The 13,486-nt window shown below is 33.9% G+C and overlaps 1 protein-coding gene across 1 annotated transcript; it reads right to left on the bottom strand.

Moving 5' to 3' along the window:
- Positions 1–37: 37 nt before the first annotated feature.
- On the bottom strand, positions 38–8,723 carry LOC110937424 (transcription factor IIIB 60 kDa subunit). Its single transcript, XM_022179845.2, has 19 exons — positions 8,571–8,723; positions 8,404–8,470; positions 8,223–8,304; positions 8,068–8,143; positions 7,914–7,987; positions 7,766–7,842; positions 6,391–6,447; positions 6,196–6,308; positions 5,728–5,810; positions 5,106–5,192; positions 4,851–4,931; positions 4,469–4,708; positions 3,971–4,034; positions 3,721–3,878; positions 1,693–1,776; positions 1,440–1,490; positions 1,187–1,270; positions 1,056–1,106; positions 38–290 (listed from the first exon to the last, which is right to left on the bottom strand). The coding sequence occupies exons 2-19, from the start codon at positions 8,466–8,468 to the stop codon at positions 240–242; spliced, it is 1,578 nt and encodes a 525-aa protein (XP_022035537.1). The 5' UTR covers positions 8,469–8,470; positions 8,571–8,723; the 3' UTR covers positions 38–239.
- Positions 8,724–13,486: the final 4,763 nt, after the last annotated feature.

The raw sequence follows: 13,486 nt of genomic DNA, 5'->3' as shown, positions 1-13,486 counted from the left end.
ATTCTAGTAAAAGATGATAACCGATTAACAGCAAGGCCAAATTAAAATATTTCCAACATCTTTCATTACCATAGTTTAATTAAGCATCCTACCAGAAGAAAAAAAAAATATATGCATACAACAAAGAACAAAAACTTTTACAACAATTTCATATATATTTAAAAAAAAAAATAGGTGTTGAGTTCAAAAGTATTAAATCATAATCACCGCCATTACCTCCACCAATATGTTGTTCGTTGTCATACTTCCGCCACCATCTGATCATCGACACGATGTTTAGGGATTGGCTCCTAGAACATAAAAATATATATATATTAAACTTCAAACATAAAGATTACAAGTCAAATTGACCCATTTAACTATTTTCAAAAATATTACATCTATAAGCAAATTTTAAAGGTGTAAACGAGCCAAGTTACTCGAAGTCGGCTCGCTAAAAGCTCGAATCAAGCCGAGCTAAAACGAGCATGTGTTTCAAGGCTTTTAGTGTTTTCATCAAACGATTGCATCAAAGCTTGTCTTGGGGTTTTCAATATCTTTAAGGTAGTTCATCCTTATTTCTTACCGCACCCTCGCTACCCCATATTCATGCATAGGCGTAGTTCATATGTTGGCATCGTTTCCATTTTTGTTGAAGGTACTATCGAATTGGGTTGGGTGGTGTTGCCGGCAGAAAAGAATATAAAGAGAGTGGAAGGATTTTTATTTACAAAAATTAACTGACGCAATCTGTAATTTACTCTATATTAAGATATAAAAAAATTAATAAAATATACGCAGTATGTGATATATAAAAAGTATAATTATAAATATATGTAAAAGTAGTTTTAGATTATATAAATAAATAATTAAAAGAAAAGTAAATAATAAACAAGCAAGCAAGCATGAAAAACTACTCATGTGCACCCTTTAGAAATAGAGCTCAAATTGAGTAGAGTTCAAGCTCTCTTATGTTGTATGGGCTAAGCTCGGGCTCTGCTCGTTTATGCCCCTATTTCTAAATATTTATAAAATTGTAACAAATTAAGAAACCAAGATAAGAACATATTGGTTACCTCATCAAAGAGACGAGCCATCGCCTCGTAATTAAATTTTGAACCAAATTTCTGCACAAAATAATAAAAAAACAGCCAAGTTAAGACAAAATACCGGTACAATCATTTTAACTTATGTTGGTCAAAATTACCTTCGAAAAATGTTGACTGGCAGCTTCTCCCGCTGTTTGGGGAGGCTTAATGTTAGCCTCTACCTCTCTCTTTCTTTTGATTTTCTGTTTTCACGTCATACCATACAATCAAAGAGGCGCTAATTAATCATGCATCAATAAAAAAAGTCAAAAAGTATTTGCTTACCCAGCCCGCCCTCCCTCCCGCCCGTTTTACAATTATCAACTTATTTTTCCAAATTTAAATTTCGTAATGTAAAATAAAAGCACGTACGTCTTTTTTGCTTGCAGCCTCCTTAGCAGCAGCTTCCTTAGCAGCTCGTTCCTGGAAGAAAAGAGGGTAGGTTGACACAAAACGTTTGTTTGCCCAAAATTCAATTTTTTTCATAACTAGTGTCTCAAAAGTTATGAGTAACATGAACTGCAAAATACACTTCTCGTTTCCTATTAAGCTAAATGTTTTAATGTTAGCCATTAAAGATAATCAAGCCCTTCATACATAACTAATGAAGAAGTTAGTTAATCACCTGCATATTCTCTTTTCCGTTGATTAGTTCCCATAGTTTCGTCTTATAAGAACTTTCTTCAGGGTCAAGTATGTAGCCAGTGATCTACACCACAAAATATACGTAAATATATCAGCACAAAATATTAGCTATCATTGAATTCTCAGTATGTTATTTCCTGTTTGAGAGATAGTGTAGAAGTATACAGGGCCGTATATATAGATATGTTTATGTATTATTATTACTAGCTTACAGCCCCGTGTATTACACGAGTTGAATGACGAAAAACGTAAATTATAAACTTGTATATAATCCTTATTAATGAAATGACTTATTTAGATAAATTAGTAAAACAAAAGAACAATTATATTTTCGTTACTTTTACATGTGATTTGATACTTTATTAGTAATTATTGGTTATATCCAAATAATATATTTTATCTTAACAAATATATATGGTTAGGGTAAAATGAAAACTTCTACGAGTTGTGAGAACTTAGAGAACTCAACCTTACAAAAGGTTTTTTGAATTTTTTACAGAGGGTGTGAATGAGCGGTTAGAGACTCAGGGCGTTAAACTTTTTGATTTTGGATTCAAATGGTTAAAATCACTAAAACATGGGGACTCAAAAAGTAATTTACTATTAATTAAATTTGAAATTATACGTTTGATCTCTAACTATATTAAATAATATTATACTTACTAAAAATATTATACTTATTATATTATTTGATACATTTATATTTGTTATAGATAATTACTAGGTTAGAACCCCGTGTATTACACGGGTTTAGTAAATGTAATTTTATATACTAAATAAAAAACAATATATTTTTAAAAACCTTATTTATTACATGTGTTAAAGTAAATATAATTTTATATATTAAATAATAAAAAAGTTATCTTTAAGAATCTCGTTTATTATGCGGTTTGAATAAATATAATTTTATATATCAAAAAATAAAAATATTATATTTAAAAAAAACCTATGTATTCACGGGTGGAAGAAATATAATTTTATATATTAAGTAATAAAAAAGTTATATTTAAAAAAACTCTGTGTATTGTATGGGATGAATGAATCTAATTTTATATAGCAAATAATAAATAAAATGTTATATCTTTAAAAAACTCTATGTATTTGTCATTATTATAGACCATCCTTAATTGTAGATAATTTTTATTTAATTTAAATTATTAAATATTAATTAAATTAATATACATATTATCAACTCTAAATTATTGGCATAAACATAACTTCAAATCTTAAAGTCTTATCTAAACTAAAAAAAAAATTGTTTCACTTAACATAGAGAAACATACATAATGTTTATTGAAATTTGGACTGGACTTGCATAATTAGACAAACCACAGGGACGAAAGGGACGGTTAACTTAAAAAAAAAACCATATAAATTTCAATGACAAGAGATTAGCGGTCCCCTTGATATCCTTTGCTTCAGCTCCTGCTTTTTGTTATCAAATAATAGTTTGAATTGTTTGGGAAAAAAAAAATTGTTTAGATAATAATGTTTTGTTTTGGATTAATTCAAAAGTGTAAAGCAACTACAATAACCAAATCCAAACACCCATTAAATCCGGACTTTTCTAATTTGTAGAAGGCGTATAGGTGCAATGGAATACAACATTGGTTTAATATTCAATAATTTTTTTAATAATTTAAATTAAATAATAATTATCTACAATTAATGATGCTCTAAAATATTGACAAGTGTCCCTTCATTGGTTTCTTTTATTATATAGTATAGATTGATTAAATTTGAATTTATACGTTTATCTCTAATTATATTAATTAATATTATATTATATTGTGTATAAAAATTAATATGTAATATTATTATTAAAAGGGAGGAGGCACCAGAGAGTGACACGTGTACAAAAAGATTTTCATTTATTAGTATAGGAAGATTATTATTATATTATTATTATTATCAAATAAAAGAGTTGTGGCAAAGGGATTTTGACAATCATTCCGTGTTTTAACCTGCGTGATACCGATTATCAGCTTCAAATAACAGTTTCACTTACCTCAGAATCATCCAGATCGTCAAAGGCATCACTTTCATCAGTCTCGTTATTATCATTCGTATCATTTTCATCAGCAAGGGCCTCCTTTGAGCTTTCAACAGCCTCCTTTGAGCTTTCAACAGCATCAACACTATTGTCAAGTTTTCCAGAGTTGAGAGCTGATAAAATTGTCACAGAAGCACAACAACAAACAGTAAAATCAGGAAATCCTCTCAACTGAAGAAAAAAAAAATGAAAAAAGTCAACTTACCAACGCGTTCGACTTCTGTTGAAGTGACTGTATTTTCAGTTTCTTTCATGTTACCCTGTGTTCCCTACAATTATGAACAAGTCAAAATCCTAATTTCACACTAAGCATAGTAAACACAATAATAACTTCTACATGTACAAAGTACACGTATTAGTGTTGGAAAACTGGATCGAGCAATCACATAACACGATATTGGTGACAAATCACAAGTCACGTTTTAAACTTTGATAAAAGCAAAAGATCATCCGTGACCCCTAAACCCTATATTTATACTCGATACAACCCTTGCTAATCATCAATCAAGTCAACATGACCTACAAGAATTCTAATCTAATACAAAATCAAACAGATCTTCCAGCCGATACTTTTCTAATTAATCTACCCATTAATTTCAACTTTAAACCCTTTTAACTTTTGCCAAACTAACCTTCACATGTGAAATCAAGATTAAACTTCCAAAAATCAAATGATACGAAATAAGGATAAAACAGTACCCACCTCTATCACGGATAATCTTTCCACTTGGGCACGTTGAAATGCTGGAGGTTCCGAACCCTCAAGTCCACCACAAAACTCCATATAGCAATCCTTGCAAAGCCCAAAACCAGATTGAACTGCACTCCTTTTGTGCTCGCAAACCACATCTGTCATTCCAGGCAACTTTAGATCATCGGCAGATTGTTTACAAGACTGCATTTCCTCCTCATAACTCAAGGCGCTCTGAGTGAACTCTTCAATCTACATACTCAACAAGACCATATGTAAGAAAACTCACAAAAAATATATATATTCAAGTAATTCAAATGACAAAACTATACAAGATGACAAATTATGCACATATATGTGTTCATTTCGTTGTGATCAGAGCAATAGAACTCACTGTTAAACTCCCAGCTTCTGTGTTTTCAAACTCAATCAGTCGCTTTGTCAACGTTGCTTCACAAATGTGTACAGCTTTAACCTAAGAATAATATTAGCAAAAATCTCAACTTCAGATAACCAAACAAAATGCTATTTTCATCAATTAAATATTAACATGTCAAAAGCATAATGTTACTGAACATAACAGAATTTATTAAACAAATTGAAATAACCATTCATATGATTAAAAAAAAAGCTTTAGAATTATACTCACGACATCGGCTTTTGAAAAATTATATCCATGTAACACAGAAGAAACATAAATAGCTGCAGCACATATCCCACTAGGTTTCCTTCCTGTCTGTGAAAACATCATGAAGAAGAAAAGTTATTAAGGGGGTGTTTGGGGTTGAGTTTTGAAAATAGATTATGCGTTTTGAATAATCAGAATCAGATAATTAGCTGTAACAAAACGTGCTGCAGAAAGAAAGTGTTTGGATTTGATTATGTTGTTTGATATCACAATAATCAGATAATCAACATTGTTTGGATTTGATTATGTTGTTTGATATCACAATAATCAGATAATCAACTATTTGAGTGTTTGGCAAGTATATATATTTCAAAAAAATAAATAAGTGAAAACGTAAAAAATCAGTTTTTGGATAATCACGTTTTCCTGCAGCAAGGGGTGACCTACTTATGGATTATCACGTTTTGAACTCTACAAAACGTAAAAAATCACTTTTTATTAATTTTTTACCAAACACTCAAAATAGATTTTTTGTGATTTCAAAACACAATAATCAAATAATCAGGTTGAAAACGCAATCCCAAACACCCCCTAAATATACTCACAAAATGAGAATTATAAAAATTCAAAAAAAAAAAAAAACCTGAATCCAATCTCTTTTCATACTAACTGCAAGATGCAATGCAGTGTTCAGGACGTTCTTATTGTCTCCATCTTTCATTAGTTCTAAAACACAAAAACAATAAGGTATAAATAACAACATCAACCATATAAACAAAGAATAAAGAGCAAATTACATGAATGGTCCTTGTGGTAATGTCTTATTGTAAGTTTGGTCCTTTTTGTTTCAGAAATTACATATACGGTCCCTATTGTTCACCGACCAGTAACACCCTTGGTCATTCACTAAGGAGCATTAAAATATTTGTTAAAACCATGTGAAATGACCATATACCCTTTTTACTTAAATGGGTTGAAAAGTTCGTTGAAAAAAAAAACTAAACATGGAATTAATAAATATTTTAACATCAGTTAAGCAGGACCATTCGTGTAATTTACTCAAGAAAAAAATAAAAGATATTCAAATAAATCTGAGACAATCAGCTGTTACCCCTAGTGTATCTATGCATAAAAAGGCTAGGATCAACTGGTCTTTGTACAAATGGATGATTCTGGAGGCTCAACAATTGGCAAAGCTGTAAATAAACAGTGCCCAACTCGTAGCTAGAAAATATAAATAACAAATAAATATTGTTATTAAAAGAACTTGAAAAATATTTGATAGTTAAGGAAGGTGATTGCTTACACACTAACACCCAATTCACTCGAGAATTCTATAAGCAGAAACGGTTTCTCCTTTTCCCTGTTTAACATAACAACAACCATTAATAGATCCGCAAATCACATGCCAAATGACAACGAAGAATAATTATATATTTGGGCAACACTTGACAGCAATTTCACAGTTAGAAAGTGCATACATTGGTACATAGCACAGCGTAAACCAAAATTAGAAGCAAGAAATTCGGGTAAACACAAAGACATGTATGTGTGTGTGTGTATATATAGACAGGGTAAGGATCCGGTACAAAATGTCCTTAACCTAGGAAGTATCGGAAACCGGGTCAAATGAACTCCGATTGAGCTCATTCCTGGCGTTAGAACCGGCTCGTTGAACCCTAAACCTTAATTCTAAACCCTAAAATCTAAACTATAAACCCTAAAAGCTAAATCCTAAAGGCTAAAACCTAAGCTAAACCCACCGATGCTAAACCAAAAAATACTAATGTTAAACCCTAAAGCTAAACCCCAAAAGTTCAACTCTAAACCCTAAAAGCTAAACCATATATACAGTTGAATAGGGTTCGACAAGCCGATTCCAACACCGTTGGAATGAGGTCAACTGTAGTTCGTTCTTGGTTTTAAAAACAGCGCCTAGACTCTAGAGTAATTACAAAAAGCGCCAAAAAAGCGCGCTTTTTGGGAATTTTTCTGGGCTTTTTTGGCCTGAGGCGCGCGCCTCTTGTACCCAGGGGTTTTTATACATCTAACAGTTGAACCCTGGGTTTTTTGGAATGTACATGCAGCTAAAATCATACAAAAACCATACTTATAGCTATATTTTAGGTATGGAAAGCTAAAAACATATGGGATGTATAGAAAAGTATATATAATTAGCTTGCGCCTCGGGTACGAAAAGCCCACCGCTTTGGCGCTTTGCACTTCACGCCTCGGTTTTAGACCTCGTCGCTTTTGTGCGCCTCCCGCTTTTTAAAACCAAGAGTCCGTTTGACCCGGTTTCCTACACTTCCTTGGTTAAGATTGTTTTGTATTTGATCATTCCCCTATATAGACATGTGCGTATATGTAAGTACATATATAGTGAAATCATTTGTCAAATGCCTTTCACACTTGCTTGTAAGCCATGTTCAGGCTCACACAAATGTGACATTTTACCTCAAGAAGAACTGAACGGGCCTATAAAATTCTAAATAATTAAGCTAGAAAAGATGTTTGTTAATGCTACATCATAACCCGAGTCTCAATTTATTTTAAAAAAAAACAGCCAATATAATATTTATCAAAATCCAATCAAAGTCACAACCAAACAGTTAATATTGTTGAACCATTAGCATTCAGATGTTATCTGCAAATAAAAACACGATAGCGTAACCACTTACCGACACGCAACATAGAGACAAGCACCTGCAACTTGTGCCGTTCTACGTCCTCTCGTGAACCCACGCTCAACAGCTATCTACAATTACGAACGAATCAATATGCCAATATCTAAAAAAACTAATATATATGAAAAGCACGAACACAAACCACGTAATACTGAGTAGCATGATTAACATCATTGATCCCGTATTTTTCTATGAGCCAATAAATTATATCATTCCCTGCAGCATAAGAAAATATCGTTGCAATCGAGTATGCAATGTAACAATATACAATCAAGCACAAACACAAAATGTAGTACCTTTACTCAATGTCCTTCTATGCGAGTCCGCAAAAGAAGTTGTAGCCGATCTAACAATATTGCCATCCATACGGGCCTGCGATTATATACAACAAGTTAGATATACAGACAGACAGAACACTAGAAAAAAAAAAGTAAAAGTAAAAGAAACAGACCCCTCCTGCTGCATCTTTAACAAATTGGGTATCTTCTGTGTATACTTCTTGAGATACTACTTTTCCACAATCAACACAGCATCTGAAAGTAAAGTAGTAACAGTTAAACATAATAATAATAAATAAAATAAAAGAGTAAGGAAGGAAGGAAGGAAGGAAGAGAAATAGAATGGTTAGATACATGGTGCCGGTTGAATAATCACGATGTGTGTCAGTATTTTGTGCACAATGTTGACACCAAGTCATCTCTATCACCAAATTAAACAAAAGTTATTATCTATATATACAACAAAGCACTTCTTTCACATAAGTGAAAGAAAGAAAGAGAGATTGAAAGGTATCGGAGACCTGCAGCTTTGAGATGAGATGTCGACCAAAACAAGTGGTGATTCGCAGTGGTGGATGTTTCGTCTCGATCGAAGCTGAAAAAATACCAGGCGAACCACTGGGGCTAGGGTTGGGTTGGGTTGGGTTGGGTTGGGGGTTATCGGCAAAAACAAAATCTAAAGAGCTTAAGCCTATGTCACTAACTGACTATTTGTCTTCCTTTTTTTTGTCTTTTTTTTTTATTTTAAATTTAATACTTTTCTTTTTTTTTTTTCCCAGTTTAAATTCTAATTCGTTTATCATTTAACAAAACAATTCTTAATATTTTTTTAAAGAGTGAATTGCAAAAATAGCCCTTTATCTTTATATTCATTTTCAAGCGGTGTTCTTTGTGTTTATAATCGACGAGTTTTATACTTTATATTTTAAAATCTTGCACGTTTTGTCCTTTAGGCCTAACCCAGTCAATTTTTTTAGTTAAATTTAGTCATGTGCCTTGCACATGAGGGTATTTTTGTCAATTCATCTTCATAGGGACTAGTTATGTAAATAATATAAAAATCCTAACGATTTTTAAAAGTTATCTCTCTCTATCTCTCTTTGACCCCTCTCTCTTTCTGACCACCCATATCATCAAACAATCCTTCAATACTCTCCACATAATTATCAGAGAATCCGGTTCCACGATTCACTACAAAAATTTCACTTTCTAGATCTGAAGCCGTGAAACCCTGAAGAAGCCTAACCCACCTTGCCATTTTGACGAGTTAATAACCTCAAAACATAATCAACACTGTGGGATTTCAAAGAAAATCCATATAACGTTCTCCTTGAAATGTAAGCTTCAAATGCGTATTTCTTATGAGATCTAACAGAGTACACAACCGAATCTTGGATTGAACTTGCAGCTTCATCTAGATCCCATCCTGAATCCTTCATTAAAGCAATCAACGGTTTAGCAAAATCATGAATACCCTTTGAAACCTCTTTGACAACATTGTCAACAAAAGAGAAATTCAACCGCTTCACGACTTATATTTCTCTACACCTAAGCCTTTAGCCTCCGGTGTCGGTGTATCCACGCAATTCAAAGATCCATCTCATATATCCGAGCCTTTAGCTTCACGTCTTTGTGATTTTCTGTACGCATACCACCTGCTGTGGTTTTGCTCCGGCGACGTGACGACCGCAGCATCAGCTCCGGCGGCTGCGGTGGCAGGGTTGGGAGCTCCGGTGGATTGTTTACATGAGGGGTTAGGGTTTCGGTTGGATGAAGGATGTGTGTGAGAGAGAGATATATGGTGGTTGTTGGTGGTAGTATGATGGATAGAGGTGATAAAAAGGGTAGAGATAGGGAGAAAAGTAGCAAGAGATACAGAGATATAGATGGGAACTTTATTTTTGTTTTATATTAATTTATTAAAATTTATGTGCACCCTTGCCTGAGACTAATCCATACATGATACACCTTCTAATGAATATAATGAATCGTCATGTGAAATTCGATGTCACTTTGATCAGATGCCACTTTAATGGGGATGGGAACTGTTGGATGAGGAATAAATATGTGGCTGAGGAGAACAATGGTGAAGTCTAGACGTGTAGCGGGCAGAAAAAACAAAGGAATACTCAGTTCAATCATAGCTCAAGACCGGCCCCCATCCACTAATCAAATACATTTACTGTTCATTAGGTTGTCTTTTAAATAGATAGATAATTATTGTTCATTAGGTTGTCTTTTAAATAGATAGATAATTATTGTTCATTAGGTTGTCTTTTAAATAGATAGATAGTGGGTAAAAAGACTATAAATGTTTCTTAAAACAATAGATCATCGGGACACCAATATCGCACTAGATAAAGGTAATTTACATTGTACAATCATCACTCTTCAAATGAAGTGATCACCTTCTTCGTCTCACTAATATCAATGTAGTAGCCACCTTTTACGTCTCACTAGAAAAAGGTAGTGATCGCCTTCTTTGACTCACTATGTGAAGTGTCACACCCCGACCTAATGTAAAAACATCGGGGCATGATGAATTGAATCACACACTTGGAATAAAGAAATACTAATTTTTACTAGGAGAATAAACGTTTTCCAAAACAAGATCCAGGCAAAAAAAAAACAAATAACATAAGTATAAAACATTTAAATTCTTTATTTTGGATTATTTATGCCCACATCCATGCATTCACAACTAACCATCTTGACACAAATGTCACATCCTGACTTTTGCGGAAGCGTGATTATGGTGTGACTTTCTTAATACCATTGCATTCAATCATAACAACAACTATATGATAAAACCATAGATTCGTCACCATTAAATAAGTTTAAAACATAACAACATTGTTTTGAAAACGTAGACTTCAAATTCAAGTTTTACAAACCATACAAATTGTTTATGAGTTCATTAAGGACTCATCAAAAGATATTGAATAACACCAAGGTTTTGAAGGCGTGTCTCGTCCAGGAATAAGACACACTGACCATACTCAAAGACCATGGATGACATCTTTTATCCTTAACGCAGCATAAAAACTTCCATCGTCCACCAGATCCACTTACTAAATCCCTGAAATACATGTAGTTTGAAAACATCAACAAAAGTTGAGCGAGTTCATGTGTTTGTTTGTGTGTATGTATAAACCTTTGAAATCGTTGTAAGTATGTATGTAAGTTTATAAGTCCCGGTATGAAAGCAACAAGGAAACAGATCAATTAATGTGTAGCTAATACATTAATATACGTGACATGGTGCAGGAAGACTCAAACCTAGCAGACTTTGTACCGGGCTTCCGGCTGTAAGACATAGTCACCACATGGCCCATTCGGCAGACTCATGGATGGGGCTCGCTACACCCAAAAGATCTATCACTCCTGTCCCTCGGTCCTACTGCGAGGATTAATGGCCTTAAGTATGCGCCTACCCATTCACATGATCTATTGTACTTTCCTTAGCTAACCATACCAATTGTATTTGTCTGTAAGCATTTGTAGTCGTTTGAAACATGTACTTCACCCCTGAAGTTATAAAAATGAAAACAGTTAAGAGAAAAGGGGGACATGAACTCACAGTCTTGCGTCTTCAATACTCGTAACTCACGTTCCTTCAGCAAACACGACTACCTACAAAGTACTAATGTCTATTAGACGGACGGGTCGTGCCTTGTCTTGGTATTAATTAGTGCCTTTGAGTTACGTTTTAAAGTGTCTTCGTTATTATTCCAAGCATATAATTATCTGTTAAAATAATTAATATTTTAACTTAAATTATATTTATTAAATTTCAGAATAATTGTTAAACAACATTTTTGCAATAATGCTTTTCAAGTATTATTATTCGTATTTCCTTCCCAAGGATGGGGGTATCTCATACATGTGTATTCGTGTTGTTGTATTTGTATATCTTGCCATGTATTGGCGTCATATTCCGGTGTATTATTCTAAATGCCAATATGTTTCCAATATATATTTTCAAAACAATATATTTTCAAGTTTACCCAAGAAAATGTATATTTTTCCCAAAAATAATATACCTTCTAAAAACTCTAGGAAAATATATTTTTACTTCTCAAAAATAATATATTTTCTTCTTGTCGAAAATATGATATATGAAGAAACATTGACCTACACGGTGATCACGGGCTAGGACTTCAATGATCAGTGACCCGAACAGTTAGCTGCAAAACAGAAACACCGTTAGGACTCGTTACAGGAATGAGGTTATTCATGTAACCACCCTCCGGCGTGAGAATAAGTCTCGGTTTGTGGGAGTAAAGATTGAGAGGAGAAAGTTATATGAGAGCAAGATGATCATACCTTATACGTTTACCTTTATTTATAGTTTTTCCATGAGGGTTTCCTCTAACTTAGGATATATTCCGATAAGTTAGGGATTTGCATGATCTTCCCGAAAAGTTGGAGATTTGGTTGTGTAACTTCCGTGCGGAGATGGAAAGTTCTAGAATAATCATTTATAATTATCTATTTATATTAAAATAATAGGTAATGACCGGGTCGGGTTGACCGATGCGGGTCATACCTCGTCATGTCCCCCCAGTCCGAGTTCATGAAAAGAATTTCATTAGCTTGGACTAGGAGAGAAAAGAAAAGTTAGTGTATTATGCTCAATACTAAATTCGTTGGGTGTAGTGCCGTTACGTTGTGGGGAAGTGACGGCGACAAGATAGGATGTGACAGTTGGGTCATCATTGGGATGACAATTGTATTTACCCTGTTTGGACACGTATTTCCGTCCGTACGCCTTTTTGAATTTGAAAGGTTACCTTTGCATATAAGTAACACTTCTACATATGAGGGTTCAAATTCCTTTCCCTCACACCCTTTGTTTTTCATTTCCCTAATTTCTCAAAAATGGCTTCGAAACCTGGTGAATCGTCTTCCTCTGCTTCTGCCACCACTGATGCGCTTTTCTGTAAGTGGGGTGTAACGTCTTACAACAACCTTGTGCAAGACTACGGCATCCGGGCCGAATGGAACCCTGTATTGCCGTCCAAAACGGACACCGCGTTTCCATTGAAATCGGGCAAAATCACGTTGTTTAGTGATTTTTTCAGGTTCTGCAACTTTCGATTACCCGTTACCAAGTTTCTTAAATTGGTGCTTGATTATTACCGTATTCACATTTCTCAATTACATCCCCTTGGGTTGGTGAAACTTCGCCAATTCGAATTTGCTTGCATTGCCCTAGGTCATATTCCGGAACTAGTTGTATTTAGGGCCTTCTTCGTTCTTGTATGGAAATCCCCCTTCTTTACCTTTGACCGGAGAGACACCGATGTGTCCTGTCTTAGGGACATTCCTACCAGTTCTAGAGACAAAGATTGGAAGAAAAAGTTTTTCTATATTGATGCCTCTGTTATTCCCGGTGAGATGTACTGGAGGGAAAAAGGGTCGAAGGATAAGGTCA

This window comes from Helianthus annuus, chromosome 4 (assembly GCF_002127325.2).
Source record: "Helianthus annuus cultivar XRQ/B chromosome 4, HanXRQr2.0-SUNRISE, whole genome shotgun sequence".
NCBI lineage: Eukaryota > Viridiplantae > Streptophyta > Magnoliopsida > Asterales > Asteraceae > Helianthus > Helianthus annuus.
This window is presented reverse-complemented; position numbering and strand designations above follow the sequence as displayed.

Excerpts from the sequence above, each read along its gene's own strand:
- LOC110937424 (XM_022179845.2), bottom strand. The coding sequence starts at position 8,468 with ATGACTTGGTGTCAACATTGTGCACAAAATACTGACACACATCGTGAT. Across the intron at positions 8,305-8,403 it reads GATTATTCAACCGGCACCAT|ATGCTGTGTTGATTGTGGAA; the intron begins GTATCTAACCAT and ends CTTTACTTTCAG. Across the intron at positions 291-1,055 it reads TGGCTCGTCTCTTTGATGAG|GAGCCAATCCCTAAACATCG; the intron begins GTAACCAATATG and ends TTTATGTTCTAG.